At 34.9% G+C, this 18418-nt stretch overlaps 1 protein-coding gene and 1 long non-coding RNA gene across 4 annotated transcripts in view; one reads left to right on the forward strand and one right to left on the reverse strand.

The window, feature by feature from the left end:
• Window positions 1–18418, forward strand: part of LOC124360793 — a 58455-nt gene that overhangs the window by 34617 nt on the left and 5420 nt on the right. Inside the window, exon 2 of the long non-coding RNA XR_006922275.1 lies at window positions 9723–9868. This is a non-coding gene — a long non-coding RNA (uncharacterized LOC124360793). The remainder of the gene's footprint in view (window positions 1–9722; window positions 9869–18418) is intronic.
• LOC124360787 (testicular acid phosphatase homolog) overlaps window positions 1–18418 on the reverse strand; it is a 21779-nt gene continuing 3361 nt past the window's right edge. The window contains exons 1-8 of one of the 3 annotated variants that reach the window (XM_046814687.1): window positions 16189–16439; window positions 13973–14190; window positions 13089–13196; window positions 9704–9943; window positions 8007–8246; window positions 5509–5635; window positions 2873–3090; window positions 1–192 (exon numbers count right to left, since the gene is read on the reverse strand). In XM_046814687.1, coding sequence (XP_046670643.1) covers window positions 22–192; window positions 2873–3090; window positions 5509–5635; window positions 8007–8246; window positions 9704–9943; window positions 13089–13196; window positions 13973–14170 — 1302 coding nt within the window. In that variant the 5' untranslated portion in view covers window positions 14171–14190; window positions 16189–16439 and the 3' untranslated portion in view covers window positions 1–21. Of the gene's footprint in view, window positions 193–2872; window positions 3091–5508; window positions 5636–8006; window positions 8247–9703; window positions 9944–13088; window positions 13197–13972; window positions 14191–16188; window positions 16440–18418 lie in introns of those variants that run through there. The other 2 variants (XM_046814686.1, XM_046814685.1) reach the window with 2 other exon arrangements.

The following is an 18418-nucleotide window of genomic DNA, read 5'->3' on the forward strand; positions in this document are numbered from 1 at the left end:
GAGAGGAAACAAGTTTGGTTCTCAACAAAACATTTCTTTGACTAAATTTTCACATTCCTTTTTCCAATCTTCAACATTATAATATTTCTCAGTGATGTTGCATAGCAGATGAAAGTCACAGGGAGAGTCACAGCCGGGGATGTTGACTTCCGAAAGTTCTAACTCCTGAGTTGCACCATTTATAAACACAACCTGTAAATAAAGAACAGTTTACCATTATAATTTCACTTATTAGATGTTAGCAATGAGTTGAAAGTAACAAAAGTTCACACTTTGTAAGTAATTTCACACTTTGATTCATCCTATTTATCACTAACAAGATACTATGTATCCGTAGAGTATTAATTTTACTTTGGAATTGTATATTTTTATTCTTAATATATTTCAAGTGTTTTTATTTTATGTCAACCACTTGTCTTGTACTCGAGCCATATGTTGAGAAGAAGAGCATAAAGAGAGAATAAAGCTTTTATGTTATAAAATCCACTCTTTATTTCAATATCATAAAAGAAGGAGTTAATATTAATTTTAAATCTATCAAGAATACATAGAACATTTTGTGCCCATAGGGCCTTTATCATTAAGTATCCTTAACATTTTAAGCACTACTTGTATATGGTATGATATAAGAATATGTATTGTATATGTACACACCACAGGAGCTCTGTGGTATAGTGGTAGCATACTGGCTCGTCAATATGTACATATTACCTTTAATCACGCTAAATGCTTAGAACTTGTGAAAATACTGTTTTTATTCTCAGTAACGCAGTTTATAGATATCCAATGAGGGTTCACTTCTGGCTCGTTTATACCTTCTAGTTCAACGTACATTGGGTAAACCAAAGTCCGATGTGTCATCTGGGCAACCTCATGGATTTCCAGGAGCGGCACATCACTAACCGCAAATGTCGAGATTCTGGGGTGTAAGGTGTAGGTCTAGTCTACTTCAGAAGATGACGGAGTTGTGGGGCTCTCCAAGTGTTTAGGGCTGTTGCTAGCCTAGACACAAGGCCGTAGCCACCTCCTGCCTGCTTTGACTAGAGAGGCTGGTACAAATCTGGCTTCCCCTTCTTGCGAGGAAACAATACTGAGATTAAAGCCCTAAATCCTTCCTCGTGGATCTTTACAGGTTGGCGGCCTCTACACCCAACTTTACCCATCCAGAATATTCTGTCACCCCGGAAGCAACGCTAAGGTCCTTTTAGGACTAAATGAAATATCAAAGTTTCTTGTCCTAAGAGAACAAAAAACGTAGTTTGTTCTACTATCAGTCCAAATTAAAACATACCAAAGACTAATTAGTAAATTAGAACACTTTAATTACATAATATTGTTAATGGTTTGATAATAAATACTGCTTTAGGGAAAACGGGCTGTCAGGATTGAATTAAAACAGATGGAAACTATTTTGCAAGACCATCTTTGCTTATATTATATAGCAGCCTCTCGTGAAACCCTCGCGCAAGTTATTGTTTTACATGGTGAAACTTCTGGTCACGTGGGTTGCCAGTTATATTGCATTTACATTGCAATTTTTACGATTTTATTTTAGTAAATATTTTTGATAGATCTTACCATTAACTACTAGCACCGCGGGTTTAACGTATTCAAAGTCAAACAGTGTTGAATCATACTAAACACCTTATTTCATTGCAAAACAATACAATATAACAACATTCAGTATATTGGAGAAAACTACTACAGTGTAAAACAATAGATAGCCAACGATATTTTCCGATTAATCAGACGTTTGCCAATGGCGCAGTGTAGCGGGTACGACGGTTATCGAAAGATAACTGAACCAAGCAACGTCGAGCGTGGCTGCTGCTTGGATGGGTAACCGCTGAACGATCCTGTCCTTGCAAGCGGGCCGCCTGCCCGGCCATTAGTGGTGGTTAGGAAGTCGCCTTCAAGCCGTTAGTCCCCAGATTACGGGTTAGGAAGGGTTCGTCAACCTTAACTTCGCCTGGTAAAATAATTTTGACTTTGACATCTATTTTCCCACCAAATATGCGCAAATATTCTGTGCATGTTACTTTATTTCTTCCCCACTATTATTTCGTTCCAACACGACAATATAAGGGTCTTCAACTAATACAGTTTAATTCTGTGCACGCATGAATTTTGACTTTATAATTGGCAATACCAAATCCATTCTTACTCAGTATATTAATATAATTGTGTTTTAATATGTTATACATTCTAAAATAAATATATATATATATATATTTGGATCCGACAGACTGCGCTACGACACATAATACAAAGCGAACTGATACTTAACAGCTGTTAATACTTTCAGCTGAAGTTTTATCAAAGAGGCAGAAACATTTGTTTACATTTTAAATTTAGAAAATTTTTATTATAAAGTGCTTGATCAGTAGTGTAATGCAGGTTGCATAGAAGACGTCATTGCCTAATTTTAAATTCAGATTGCACCAATGATCAATAAACTATCTAATGCAACGAAAATACTATTAAACGCTATTATGGAAAACAACCTCATTGTAAAAACCCGTGAATGTTTGCACATAAGGTAATCGAATTTGGTTACATGGAAGGTAAATGAAAAGAGCCGAAAGAAGACACTTTATGATCGAAATTGGGTTTCTTTGTTACATTTTCTTGAAAAACATCCCTCGAGATAGTACCTATCAGTAAAATATAAAATTCTACGGAGGGCAAACTTTGGTGCGTTGCAAAACGCCGTGTTCGTACATAAAACGTTTTAACTTTTCCTGATCTTCACTTGACCGTGAAACTAAGTAACGTGTTCTCACAACCGTCAACCAAGCCAAAGCGAAGCGTGGCCGGTTCAGCTAGTGTAATATAAATAATAATTACTTAACAAAAGTGTGCTTTAACTTACTTTCACATAGTGTCCACCGCTCTGTGGGTCTCTGTGCAGTTCGAATATCAAAGCAGATCCAGTCTTTGCCTGGACCACACTGTAGTTACTGTGTCCCAAAATGTGCATCAAACCGAATATCGTCCCGTCGTGAAAAGTGTACAAGTAAAAGCGCTTAGGGGCTTTCATTTGTTCCACTTTGTGTTGCATGAAGCTTATGATTTCTTGAAATATTTCTCCTATAGAAAAACAGCACATTTTCAAGTGTTAAACTGTTTTAAGTATACAGGGTTTGTCCGGAAAGTAATAGGACTGAGTCGATTAAGAAAAATGTATTGAGCAATTCGTTACAATTCTTTAAAAACTTTCAAAATAGGCTCCTTCTGCGACGATGCAGCGCTGCCAGCGCGATTTCCAAGCATTGAAGGCGTCACAGAAGGCATTCTCCGGAATAGCCTTGAGAGCCGCGGTGCATGCTGCTTGGATCCCCTCTGTCGTCTCAAAATGCTTGCCTTTCATTGGCCTTTTCAGGCGAGGAAACAAAAAAAGTCCGGGGGCCACATCTGGGCTGTAGGGCGGCTGTTGAAGAGTTGGAATGCTAGCCTTGGTCAGGTAGCTGTTCACAAGAAAGGTGGTGTGAGCTGCAATTTCTGGTCGTCAGTGAGCACTTTTGGGACCACCTTCGCACACACCTTGCGCATGTTCAAATGCTCCGTCACAATTTCATGAACCACAGATTTCGTTAAGTTTAACATCTGGGCAATTAAACGAATACTTAGTCGACGGTCTGAGTTCAAAACTTTGTGCACACGAATCACATTGTCAGTGTTTGTCGAAGACGAAGGTCTTCCAGCAAGGTCTTTATCAGCGACCTCTTCTCCGGCCCTCCAAAAAGGCCTGGTGCTATCGAAACACACCACTTCTTGCTAAAGCAACATCTGGGTAAGCCTGCTTGGTTATATCAAATGTCTCTGTCGCAGATTTACTGAGTTTCACACTGAATGTGATCGCGTGCCTTTGCTCTAACGAACGCTGCATTTTCGGCTTCTACCACTCACAGAAACACGTCACGCGAAAATGCCTGTCCTGACTCTTCAGATGCTCGGAGACAACTGACCAGCCGCTTGTTCGTTAGCTAGGAATGCCCTATACCGAATCCAGTTGGTGCGCGCACGCTCCGAAGTATAGTCTTGGCAAAATAAAATCAGTCGTATTACTTTCCGGACAAACCCTGTATATTGTTAGTATGTTTCTCCAAAAGAAGAATATACACTATGGAATAATACTGAACTGAAAAACTATTGACACATTAATAAAACTTGATAAAGTTAATTTTGTGAGCTAACATTCATATCAATATAATTTAAGGATAGTAGAATTGACTAGTGATATGTATTCTTAATAGTTAATGGTTGTTGAACATGGCCTTTCTTGCTAGGGTCAACCAAACAAAAGATTTCAACATTCACAAACAAAGGTAATTCAACTTTTAATTCATTACAAGTTTGAAAGCAGTGCTACTATTTGAAATTTTGTGTGTGTGTTTAAGTGGATTCGAGAATGGTTTATATTCATGATTTGGTCCGATTGAAATGGTTTATTTTATTAATTTGTTATTTATAAATATTGTTGTTAATGTTAGAGTGTTTTATATTGGATCCGGCAGACTGCGCTACGAAACGTAATACAGAGTGAACTGATACTTAACAGCTGTTAATACTTCCAGCTGAAGTTTATCAAAGAGATAAAAACAGTTGTTTACGTTTAAAATTAAAAAAATATTGTATTATTGTAAACTGCTTGATCAGTAGTGTAATGCAGATTGCATAGACGAAGGTATTGGCTAATTTTAAATTTAGATATCACCAATGGTTAATAAACTATCTAATGCAATGGCAATACTATTAAACGCTGTTATAAAAACCTCATCATTGTACAACGCCATGAATATTAGATTAGATAATTAGATAAGTGAATTTGGTTAGATCGAAGATAAATGAAAAGAGCCGAAATAAGACACTTTATGATCGAAATTGGTTTTCGTCGATACATTTTTTTGATCGGAGCACAAGACAAACTCCACAATAATACTGGAAATATTTTAGAAAGAAAATTAATTTCAACAGACCGAATTAGATTTTTTATAACCAGATTAGTTTATAACCATATTAGCCAAAACCACGAAAGATAGAGGCAGGAAATATGGTACATTCCTTCATAATACGCCCAAGAGACTCACGAAGGAACGACTATCAAGGATCTCTTGAATGTTTAGAATATGATAGAAAAATAAAATGTAAATATAGTGTACTGTTTTTCAACGAGAAATTGTGTGCGAAGCCGCGGGCAACTGCTAGTGTATATATATATATATATATATATATATATATATATATATATATATATATATATATATATATCCATAGACTTCAATACAAAACTAAACATACTATACTGGGAAGGAAACAGGATTTTTCAGACGTATGCCATCGTTCACTGATAAAATAGTAACACTACGTTTCGAGATCTGCAATCTGATCTCTTCTTCAGGTAAATAGCTAACCAAACACATAATTACAAACCAGAAACGATAGACATACTAGGTACAAAAACTAGGTATAGGCATACTATACCTATACATAATATACTATTATTACCTTGGAAAAGTTTGATTTGCGTATCCGAGGCGGTAGCGTAGGCTTTTGTCAGTTCAGATATTAGGTGGGCGATAGGGTCCGGATAGATTCTCGTCGCCCAATCCGGTAACTTCAATCCCTCATTATCCTAAATATGACATGAACTTAATGGATATTGCAGGTCACAGTAGTTACATACACAGTATATTGCATCTGTTTGTTACAGATTGTAACTAGGATTAGTGTATACTATACTTGTGTTATTTAAATGTGGGTAACCCAATGAATGTCAAGCGGTAGCATATCACTGATTTTGAGATGATGGGGTATAAGATGCTGGCCTATAGGTCTACTGCGTCATTTACTGCGTAAGATGAATGTTAGTGAGTGAGGGCCTCCTTAATGTTAAACATGAGAGAGTCCGCTTCCCTTTTCTCGTTTTGACTGGAAAAGCTGGGTCAGAGCTAAGCCTCCCCTCCATCAAGATGACGGAGAAAGTGCCCGCTATCCCCCCTCATGGTTGAGCAGTAGGGAGCCCCTCCACCCAACCTTGCCCATCCTGAATATCCTGTCACTCTCAAAGCAGTGCAAATGTCCTCTTAGGTCTAAGTGCAATGAGGAGGTCATTTTCAAATGTCAGTGAACATAGATAACATGTGAATTTGAACCAAGTGAAATAATTCAGTTAAACAGTGCAATGTAATAAATATCTTACCAACAACCAGATAGCAAAAAAAATATACCTGTCACAAAGGTTAGTAGAACTAACTAGGTCCAGTCATCAAAATGTATTATTTTTTATTCAGGTCCCTGAATTGTTTAGACTGATCGATGGATTGTGCAGTAAACTGCTGTTTCAGTGTGTTTTACCTCATCTTCTAGATACTAAGTAACTATCAATTTCTTATAAATGCATTTATTTAAAAAGAAAAATATGTAAAAATTCACTCCTAGAAAGACTTTTTTTAGCAAAGCTTATAGGCCTACAGTTAATTTCTTTCTTCCAGATTTCAACATGAAATTGACTTGTATTTAATACTGAATCGTATATTCTGTGAATATTGAATAATGTCTGTGTAAAGGTTTTGTTAATTTCTATTGACCTATGTTCATGGTTTAGCAGTACATTGCCTCCAAAAATATATTATCTTGTTTCTTGTGTTCTTCGTAAAATTAATAAATTTTCAGCTTAATTCTTTGTTTATTATTATTTGATTGCTTCTTAACATGTAAACCACTATACATTTAGCTAATTTGAGTACTACAATTTTTTATTGTGGACTCAAATTTATTTATTTATTTTTCAAGGTGTACTTTTTTCCCTAATTAATGCCATTCTCCAGGAGCTACTTTCACTTTTTCTCCGGTGTAAAGCAAACTTTGGAAATGCTTAAGGTATTAGTTAAATCTGTTGGACTAGAATGTTTTGTACATTGGAACAAACAAATGCGCTCCTACTTCTCTGAGCAACCTGAAAATAATAAACTTTAGGAGAAGGCGAGGGGAAACTTTGGTTACCGTCAACCTATAATTGTTTTGTGCACATTAATTCCTTGCAATTAAAATTTTACAGTGATGACCATAAATTATATGTATTGTGAGTTTAAACACATGTCTGATTAAAAGTTACATGGTTGTTTTCCGTATCTGCCAAATGGCGTTCTTAGTAATCACTGTTTAAAAGCACCAAGAGCCGAGAGTAATTTTTAGAAGACCTCCAAATTTTAAAAAATAAGCTGGTTAACACACGTGTTCCAAAATCTAATAACTATAAAAGAAATGGATGTGATCTTTGTAAAAAAAACCACGATGTGGATCATGTAAAATTATGAATTATTCTTCAAGACAATTCACAAGCCGTAATACTGGAATGGCCTGTCCTATAATTGGTAACATCGATTGTATTTCTATAAATGTAATATACCAAATTAATTGCAAGTTTTGTTCCAAAAACTATACTGGCCAAACATTTAATCATTTTAGACTTCTTATGACAGGGCATAGGTTTGATATTTTCCATCAGGATGAAGAAAAACCCATTGGCAACACATTGTCTAGAACATAAACAAGACAAAATTTGGGGGGGGGGGTGTTTTACATTAAAGGGAATACACCAAATCACCAAATGCCACTACCATGTCCTGATTAAAATTGCAACACATTAAAATTAAAGCACTTGGAGCAATCTCGTCAAATCATTGTGAAGACCAAAAATCCATTTGGACTAAATTTAAGATAAAATAATTTTTAAAATAAATGTTATAGATTCAAAAAGTGTTTTAATTACATGTATCATTCCATTCTTTACAAAAATCAACTAGTCCAAATTCAGAAATATTTAACGTTACTTGGACTTTATCAAATTTTGTGCACAGTTTGTAACTTTATTTTTTATTGATTCTTGTTTACTTTTTATAATTTTGTTGCTATGTATTAATTGCTACGTATTTAGAACTTCCTAAAGAGGGGGTATTAAAACCCCCGAAATATACAATTAAAATTCACTCATTTTTATATACCGTTAAACTTCTTACCGCATGAATTATAGATTCCCAAATAAACCATAATGCAATCCTATAGAGGTTGTGGTCGACGAAATTGCGTGGGACGTCGTTTACTATATTTATTCCAGTAGCTCGCTGAACATATTCCACGAGGTCAGTCACGTTTCTACCATACTTTTCCTCATATTGTTCTAAAGAACTGGCTTGTGCTCTTTGAAATTTTGGACATGCCGATGCATTCACGGGAATCGCCCTCTGAAACAAAATTTGTAAATAGAATATTTGGAGAAAAGTATTTGAAATAGCTTACACTAGTGGATGTGATTTTTTGCAGTATTTATGATTATAAAAATAAAATAAAATTGCATTAAACAAAGTACTCAAATTACATTATGATCTTAAATTAATGATTTTATATTTAATTTTTTGAATAATTTCCTGGTAGTTCTGGTGCGATTCATTTCAGATATTTCAGTAAATGTTATTCCAGTGAAATAATAAAGTTTTAAATAATTTATTTCACAAATATGTTTTTAATATTTTATTAGCAATAACTTCTATTTAGACCACCAAAATAACATCATCCTCAGTTCTGTTGTTATAATGTATCACGCTACGACGTTATTTTTAAAGGATTCAAAACATTTAATTGTTTATAAGATGTCGTATATGTGTAAGAGTTTATTTTATTTATCCTAAATTATACTCCTAAATAATTATCCTCCTAAAAAATTATTATCCTAAATATTTATCTTAAATATTTATTTGTTCAGGATGTTTCAATATTGTTCATATAGACACTACAAGGCTTTGCCTCTTTTTCACATAACGAATTCGGTAAGTTTCTAGCGTACATAGCGTACCACTACGGTTGACTCGAGATAACGGAATCAGGCAACAATAACAAGTCTGCTGCTAAGAAGGGTGTTCTTAGAGACAGCTCGCCTGCCCTGTCATTGTTAATCGTACGGAAATCACTTTTAAGCCATTGGTTCCGAAGCTGCGTTTGTGTTTCAGAGCCCTAACTTCTCTTTGGAAAATAAAACAATCTTTACTTTTAATATCGGACACGGCATTAGTAGTAGTTCAATTTTTCTACAACGACATATCAATAGTTTAAAATGATTGGCAAGGTTTCTCCCTCAACTATTCGTAATACGTGGGTAATAATAATGATCTGGATTTTGATCATTTCTTTTACAGCGAACAAAACCAACTTTTTATGATTCCACTTTCTCTTGCCAGCATTCAAAATTTGCCAGAAAATACTTATAAAATGTAAAATCACTGAACGCTAACGTAGAGCGTGGCTGCTGCTTGAGTGGGTGACCGCTGAGCGATCCTGTCCTTGATAGTAGCCTGCCTGCCTGGCCATTAATGCTATTAAGCCGTTGGTCCGTTCAATTACTTAAAATTAGCTAAATTATATATATATATATATATATATATATATATATATATATATATATATATATATAGTAATTAAAGCCAGCAGACCCTTGTGTGTTCCTTGTAGGTGCGAAAGACTGGGACGAGTTGCCACAGCAAGCCGCTGTTCCACACTGGTAACCTCTGGGAGGGAACAGACCCGCCAGGAGCAGCTTGGCGGTCATGACCAGTAATAGATGTCACTGATAACGTACCTATTACTCTCGCCAACAGTTTCGTTGCTTCAATGTAATAACTAAGTGATATATTTAAAGCCACCGTACCCTTGTGTGTTCCTTGTAGTTGCGGAAGACTGGGACGGGTTGCCACAGCAAGTCGCTGTTCCACACCTGGTAACCTCTGGGAGGGAACAGACCCGCCAGGAGCAGCTCGGCACTCATGACTAGTCGGGACTCGTCCTTAGTGTAAGCCATCACCTGCTCTGGGAGGTAATATTGGCTAATAAACCCATCGTATAAAGATCGGATTCTCTTTCCCAATCTGTGCATTTGAAGTCGGCCTTTCTAGAAAAAAAATGTTAAGGAAGTCTTTTAATTTAGGTCTTTTGTTTATAAACATTCAATGTAAAATTTACTATAAAATCCAAGAACTGCAACCTTTTATGTTTCTGTTTCTAATATATTTAAAACGTAATTAAAATGTAGAAATATTATGTCAGTAATGAATATATTATTTAAGCTTTATAATAACCAAATCGATGTCAGTAAATGTGTTTTATAATTAAACTGAAATATGCGAATCTATCCTAAGTATATAAGCATATTCTTAGTGTACTTACAAATGGAATAAAAGCGAGAACGTTAGAAAACTATGTGCCAATAATGGAGATTCTATTTTCCTGCAGTTATAAAATGGAAAACATTTAGGAAAGTTGCATGCTGAGAAGCTTAAAAAGCAACTGTGAACAAAAAGGATGGCCGGATCTCGAGCATTTAGTATCTTTACAAGAATATATTGTATATGATTAGTATACACCTTTTATGAGAGAATGTCTAACTTTTGAGGAAGAGGAGTGGTTCTATCCTTGAAACGTATGTACTATTCTTTCACCATGTAATTAGAAAGACGTCCATCAAATAATTTCAAATCATTCATTGTAAATTACCAGTGAAAATCCAGATGGAATTGAACAGTTTCCTACTCTGGAAAAGTTTAGTTTATTATGAACTAGTTCAATTTGATTGGTTTATACTCTATTGGAAAAATTTAAATAAAATAAAATGAAATGTAGAATTTTACAATTAAATCTTAATAGTTAACATTTCCTAAAGAAAATTTAAAATGTTTCAAGTTGGAGATAAAGGACACAGTGTTGGAGACAGTTTTTATCTAATCTAGACACTATCAGTTGAGCGCTCTAAGGTCATATTCTTTGGAATAAATTTCAAACTTTATCATAAAGGGACATTGTAATGCAGGTGATGTTCTCTTTTTGTCCCTAGGAATAGAAAGTTCCCAAAGACATTTATTATTCTGATCTATATTCATCATTAATGCTTATTTTGACACTTATACAAAATTAAAAAGCAAAACAATAAGGAATGGGTGGTTCTATTTTGCGAGAAGTAAGAATGAAGTAATAAAGAACATCTTCCTAAATGACTTGCAAATTATGACGACTACGAAGCCTTTGGAGGCGATTTTGTTTCAAGAGACAGGTCTCTTTCTAGATTGAATTTCCGCAATAGTAGTCACTAGAGATAAAAATCAAAATGCTTAACCGTTGAAAGGCTTATAAAGAAATGCTGTTAATTATGCACACAAGCATTGTTAACATAGACTCAGAAAGACAAAGCATGTTTGTTGTATTAATGCTAGCAGTTCTGTGAAATTCCGTTATGAAAGAAAAAGCGAATTAGATAGAGAACTTAACTGAAATAAAATTGCTAAAAAGTATCAAATTGCATTTCTTGCATTTTCTTTTAAAATATTCTTCGATCTGAATAGTTCTAAATTCGCTAGAATGAAAAAATGATGACGACGGAGACTTGATCGGGATGGGAAGATTTAATAGGAGGGCCAGATTCTCCATTGTCAGGAATAATACACCATACAAAATATTTTATAGTTATTATTGAAAAAAATGATGGCTTGATAATACTTAATAAGAGGCACACAATTTTAAATGCAACTAATACCAATATTGACGAATTTTCGTATGAGATGTTTTCGCTGTAACTTTTCGCTGGTTTTAGTCTTTTCTTTGTCAGGCGCTTAGAAAAAAGATTAATATTGGAGATAACGCCCAAAAATTGGGAATCCTTTTGTTCTTCAAATTTCCATTCTGGCCTAGGAAAAACATAAGTTTTATGTATTTTCCAAGACATCAATTGGAGTTCACAAAGAATTATCAAGAGATAATGTGGAATTAGGGATTCATCCCGGGTCTAGTATGTATTTGCCATTAGAATTTGAATACATTGTTTTGTTAGTTTGTTTTTGAAAACTAACAGGAACATTTCGAATACTTGGTATCCCTAAGTAACACACAACAACAAAACAACACTTATTATTATGGACCGACAGGTTCTTCTTAAAATTGTGTTATTGTCAGTTTCTTCTTCTGTCCGTCTGTCTAATTATCCATTCCCCTGTGTGGCAATTCTTGAAAGTAATGTCTCAAAATACTTCTCCGTATGTTCTTCTTAGATGATTGACGGCTGATAATTTTTTTGTTGAACTTTAACAAAGATGGGAGATGGAACAATTTCTTTTGTGTCAGTCTGTATCTCTGCACGATATCTCCAGAACGACTAACCTGTAAGTTTTAAAATTTACGAATTCTGTAGGTTGCGCTTATAAAACATAAAAAACATCGGGTTTCTTTATGGTGTATTTAACTCCTGGGATTTTATAAGCATTATCAAATATATTTACACTTTTCTTAAACCATGGTGTCAACAAGAAAATCGCTGAATACACAAACTTGTAAGCAAACTGACCAGAATCAAATTACTTAACATGAGCCATAGTAACACATGTAGCATGTAACTATCTGAATACAAGAAGGAGTAAACTTTAAATTTTCCACGAAACCTCAGAAATGCCAGCTCTATCCGTGCAAAGTTTAAAGGTGGCCGCTTGTCAATATCAAGGATCAAATGATGGAGAAATGTTAAAGCTGAGGCCATTCGGTGATTTTTGTGAGTTTCAGTCAACATCTTTGGCTTTCTACAACATTCACTTACAAAACCATCATTTGTCTTTGGCAACTAACAGTAGGTTTCCAAACACTTAATATCCTTAAGTAAAACTAAATAACACTTATTATTGAGTACGGACAGCTTCTTCTCAAAACAGTTTTGTTGTCTGTTCGTTTTTCTGTTTTCTCCGGCACATTCTCCGATAGATTTCTACTGCACTATTTCCATCTGCATACAGGAAACGCATTACACTCCCCAATTTAAAATGTGGGAGGAGAATCAATAGAGGCGTCCATGTTTATGCGACTGCAGTTCATCAAAAACTGACTATTTGAACTGGGCAGTGACACTGTCTGGTCTTCAGGATTGAAAAAAGCGGCCCTTGAAGCTAATCACAAACTTAGAGACATCTAAATATATCATAACACTCAAGACATTTCCAAAATACATGCTTATACGTTTATATTCATTATTTCTTATACCAAAAGACATTGACAGAACTCACATTGGTCAGCTGTCCCGGGCCATAAGGCCAAGTGTTGGTGTCGTTGACCGGGTAACACAATGGCATAGCGACCGAGAAGTCAGATGCCCGATTACCGTGACGGGCCACCTAAAAGTAAAAAATATCAACTTTAAAATATTAAAATTAAAAAAAACAAAAATGTAATTTATTTTTTTTTAATTTAAAATGTTAATTAATATTTTTAATTTTATTCTAACTAATAGAAAGTTCATAGAAGTTATTTCCTTACTATAAAAGATCTTTTTTCAAACTGTTACGCATAAAATTACTTGGCTTTATTCAACTACGTAGTATACCTAATTTTCTTGAGGTACAAGATGTGATTATAAATTAATTACTTGGCGCAATATATAACATATTAAAAAATCACACCTTTCTAATAGTCATATTTAGCGATGATAGTAGCTCGACTATGTCAGTGGAAACAGTATCAAAGAAAGGGGTGGGGAGTTCTTAGCTCTAACTTTACTAGTAAAATAAAATATTCTAACCCTGTTCTCCAATTACAAACGGGAACTTTTTCCATGTAATTCTGAGCTCCCTATAATTACTGTAATTCCATCCAAAAGATTGTTGAGCCTACAATAATTTCAAAAATATTAAGGCACATAAGCTATATTCAATTAAGTTATTATTTCTTTTTTATAAATTACAACGTTACTTTAGATCAGTGATTTACTGTTTCATGTTTACGAGTAAGTTTCTCGATCCAAGTTCAGTATATTGCACTTTTAATGACACTCGTAATTCGTACAATGCGCAAGAAAAACGTTCAACTATTTATCTACAAGTAAACTAATTAAACATTCATACAAAGAAATTATGCAATACTTATTTTTCAACTTGAACAATTCTATCATTACTGCAATAACGAGTTGTAGCGATGTAGAAGCTCTAGATCCTTTGGTGATGACAGCATTGGACGTTGTGGAATTTGTTATTTCAATGCTGTTGTTGAAACTTTTGGAATGGAAAGTTGCGACTGGCTCTTTGTTAAGTTGATAGGCTCCCCATAAAACTGTAAACGTTGTAATGTACAGCCAGAACCAGTGTCTTTCCATATCTGGCTTCTTTCTGATTTCTGAAAATAAAGTAAAACTATAGATATTTAAAGAATTTACAGTGCAGTAGTTTCTCAAAAGAAATCCAAGGCCCTATAATTTTGATTTTTAGAAGAAAAATCATAGTTTTGATTTATTAGAAACATTTTTAGTTTTTTTTTAATGAAATTTTTGTGAATGATGTTTTACCTCATAAAAATAATTGAATTTATTCACCTTCGTAGTATACCTAATTATATTGAAATAAAAAACTTTCATTAAAAATTAATTATTTGGTACAAGATCTCACATTTCCAAACATAATACCTTTCTAACTGTCATATTTAAAATCATGTAATGGCTTAGTTTGGATATTAGTTGCATGGTCCCACATAAACTGGGCGATATTCGTCAGAAATTAAATAGCAATAAGTATTTAAATTCTGTAGTATACGGACTAATAAATTGGTTTCACTTTGCACAAGTGTAATATAAAGTAATGGGATTTTCATTTAAAAACATCTAGTACTTAAAAACACTTTTCCTCAGACGGTCAACAGTTATCAAGCGTGATACCCAAAATACTATGCTAAAAACCATAACCTTCACAATTTTCCCTCCAATACAAATGATTACTATTTTGACATCATGATTTTAAACATTTTTTAATTTAAATAAAAGGATCTAGTAGGGGCTGTTAAAAAATACAGGACCTTGGTGCAGTATAAGATGTTAGGAATTTCTAAAATATCATTTTTGGTTATTTTTTAGCTTGGCTATCACAGTTTAAAGGTCACGGTACAGCAACATAGAAAATAATCTCTAAGAAATAGCTTTTTTAGGATAACACTGATTGCAGGTCCTTACCTTGAAGTTATCTCGACCCTAAGATAAATAATTCTGATAATGTTTGCACAGCGATTGGATTAAGAAATAAGGCTCTGGTCATCACTGATTTTGACGATGTTTAGGTACATCTCTATTTTATATTAGCACCTCTTTTTACGAATTTCAAGCTTTCGGGGAGACAACTATTGAGAAAGGGGGGTTAACTATTGTAGAGATTTCAAAAATGACGATCCCCTTAAGGGTACTTCAGAAAGAGGTTACTGGTTATGCTTTTTATGGTTTGATCATTCAAGATTTTTATGGCACTATTTTGGGGTGGTAGAAATTCCAAAACACCACCATTACTGGTATCCTTAGTAATGCTTTGGTATTTTTTTTTCAGTAAATAATAATATCTGTTGGAAGCCTTAAACTACTCGATTCTATCCGGATTTGATAATATTTCTTTTTGGGCAAAAAGGCAAAGGTTATCATTGCCCAAGGATTTGATAATAAAGTAAGTCTTTCTAAAATGTATTAATTTCAATAATATCCCTCTATCCTTCAAAGCTCGAGCTACAAACCACAATGTGATTTTGAGATAGTTTTCCAAAAAGTCTTAAAAATGGTGGTAAGACCTCTGTCTTAGCTTTTCCATGAGAATACTGGGTTACGTTGGGTTACGTTAGGTTAGGTTATGGTAACCTCATCCAATGATAATTTCTGACCTCAAAAAATTTTTATAACATCTGCCTATTCTGAGTTTTCAACTATACCGTAGTTGAAGACTCAAATACCTACAGGAAATTATTAATCAATTCATGACACAGCCCAGTATAGCCATATCTATCCAGAAGTATGCACAGTATCTACACCTGAGTATTAAATTTAAAATCTGTGATATTACTGTTTAAAATATTTATCAATTATAGGAGTTGTTTAAATGTTTACTCGATAAAGCAAATCATAAATCATGCTGTGGATTAGTGAAAAGATCATTTCTAAATAATCATCTAGTAAATATAAAAGCATAATATTAACTAAAAATTTCACCATACTTAGTAAGTAAATGCTTTGGTAGAATAACATGTTATTTAAGCAATAGCTATTGCATTCCGAACAAAACCGAAGCAACAGTAAGCTTTCAAGCACACAGTAACCACAAAAGCCTTAATTTGAAAAATTGAGAAAATAACATTCTTCTAACTAACCTGATGTTACAAGCTAGAATAACATAGAGCTAACCCAACTGCTTGCTTTACTCCCACATGCATTGCCTAAATGGATATAGTAATTAGAGTTTCATATTTAAACAGATAAGAAGATAACATTTGCCTCCTACAGTACTTGACTTTTATTTCACGGTCATGTGAATATTTCAGGCCTCCTTTATCGTATCTCTCGTAATATCCTATTTTGGTCATATATCAATAAGTAATCTTATTGTTTTAATCATACTGTAACCTAAAAGTAACCTGGTACGTACATATTATAAAACTATTTAATTACAAACCATGTACTTTGGCGTGGTTCCGATCCAGTGTTCTGCTAATATAACTGGCATGGCCGTACCCAGCTTAGCGGGCCCCGGATAAGATGTTCTGCAGGGCCCGTCATGTCCGTCCACACATAATATCAAGCTTTTCGTATTATCAACGATTCCACCAATACAATTTAACTTTATTAGTATTAGAGTCTAATGTTGTATAATATGGTGACATATATGTGGATATTTAAAGCATTCTGCCATAATACTTGTTGAAATTATTATAACATTAGTGACGGGATATTTAAATAAATTTTTATTATGGAACAGAGGCCATCTTTGAAATACTATTTCCGCAAGCTGGATTGAGAACAGTACAAGTACTGATAAACCCGAAGATAGCACTAGATTGCCTACAAGTTTTGGCAACGAATAGCTCGGCCTAGACCCCTGACTTCATCAAATATCTCGGTATAGGCTCCTGACTTCATCTAGTAGCTCAGTCTAGACCCCTGACTTCATCAAATTGCTCGGCCTAGACTCCTGACTTCATCTAGTAGCTCGGTCTAGACCCCTGATTTCATAAAATATCTCGGTATAGACTCCTGTCTTCATTTAGTAGCTCGGTCTAGACCCCTGACTTCATCAAATATCTCAGTCTAAACTCCTGAGTTCATCAAATAGCACGGCGTACACCCCTGACTTCATCAAATAGCTCGGTATAGACCCCTTATTTCATCAATTCGCTCGGTCTAGACTACAGACTTCATAAAATATCTCGGTCTAGACCCCTGACTTCATCAAATATATCAGTCTAAACCCCTGAGTTCATCAAATAGTTTGGCCTAGATCCCTGACTTCATCAGATATCTTGGTCTAGACTCCTGACTTCATCAAGTAGCTCGGCTAGACCCCTGACCATCTAGTAGCTCATCTAGACCCCTGACCATCAAATATCTCGGTCTAGACTCCTGACTTAATCAAGTAGCTCAGTCTAGACCCCTGACTTGATAAAATATCTCAGTCTAGACTCCTGACTTCATCAAGTAGCTCGGTCTAAACCCCTGACTTCATCAAATGGCTCGGCCTAGACGCCTGACTTCATCAAATAGCTCGGTCTAGACCCCTGACAAATAGCTCGGTCTAGACCCCTGACTTCATCAAATATCTCGGTCTAGACCCCTGACTTCATCAAATGGCTCGGCCTAGACGCCTGACTTCATCAAATAGCTCGGTCTAGACCCCTGAATTCATCAAATATCTCGGTCTAGACCCCTGACTTCATCAAATAGCTCGATTTAGACCCCTGACTTCAGTCGCTCAGTCTGAATGGAATGAGAGACGAAATCGGAAAACTTCAACTCAGAGTTTAGCATGGCACCCAGAGTTTTTATCCTGTCTCTGTGATTTACTACCTCAAAGCTCTCCTCTCATTTATTGCTGCATTATAGGTTTTAATACTACATATACGACACAGCTTGTCTATGTTTAGTTGAACTATATTTTCGGCTGTCCAAATTGTGATATTTGCTGATGTAGGACTATGCAGTTCTGCTTACAATTAGGAAAATCATATGTGAGCAAATTAAACAGCAAGGACCCGTGACACCGTGGCACACATCTTTGTCCGATGAGAGCAGCAAATGCCTCACTTCCCAGCTTCGTAATCTGAACTCCCCCTTAACTCTTTCGATTTTTCGTTCATCAAAGCCATAATATTTCATTTTACCCACAACAATTTGTGGTTGTGGATGCTTGTAAATAGTCCAGCATTACTGATGCGCTGTTTCTTTTCAAGTCATTGGCATCAAATAGATCGCTTAATAAATCTTCCAGGGCAGTTCCAGTGTAGTAAAATTTTTACGAACTCATAAATAAGTTATGGAATTTTTATTACAGTACTCGAATAGCTAAAAAGAGTTTTGTAACACCTCTAAAAACAACCTTCGCACTTT

Source organism: Homalodisca vitripennis, chromosome 4 (assembly GCF_021130785.1).
Source record: "Homalodisca vitripennis isolate AUS2020 chromosome 4, UT_GWSS_2.1, whole genome shotgun sequence".
Taxonomy (NCBI): domain Eukaryota; kingdom Metazoa; phylum Arthropoda; class Insecta; order Hemiptera; family Cicadellidae; genus Homalodisca; species Homalodisca vitripennis.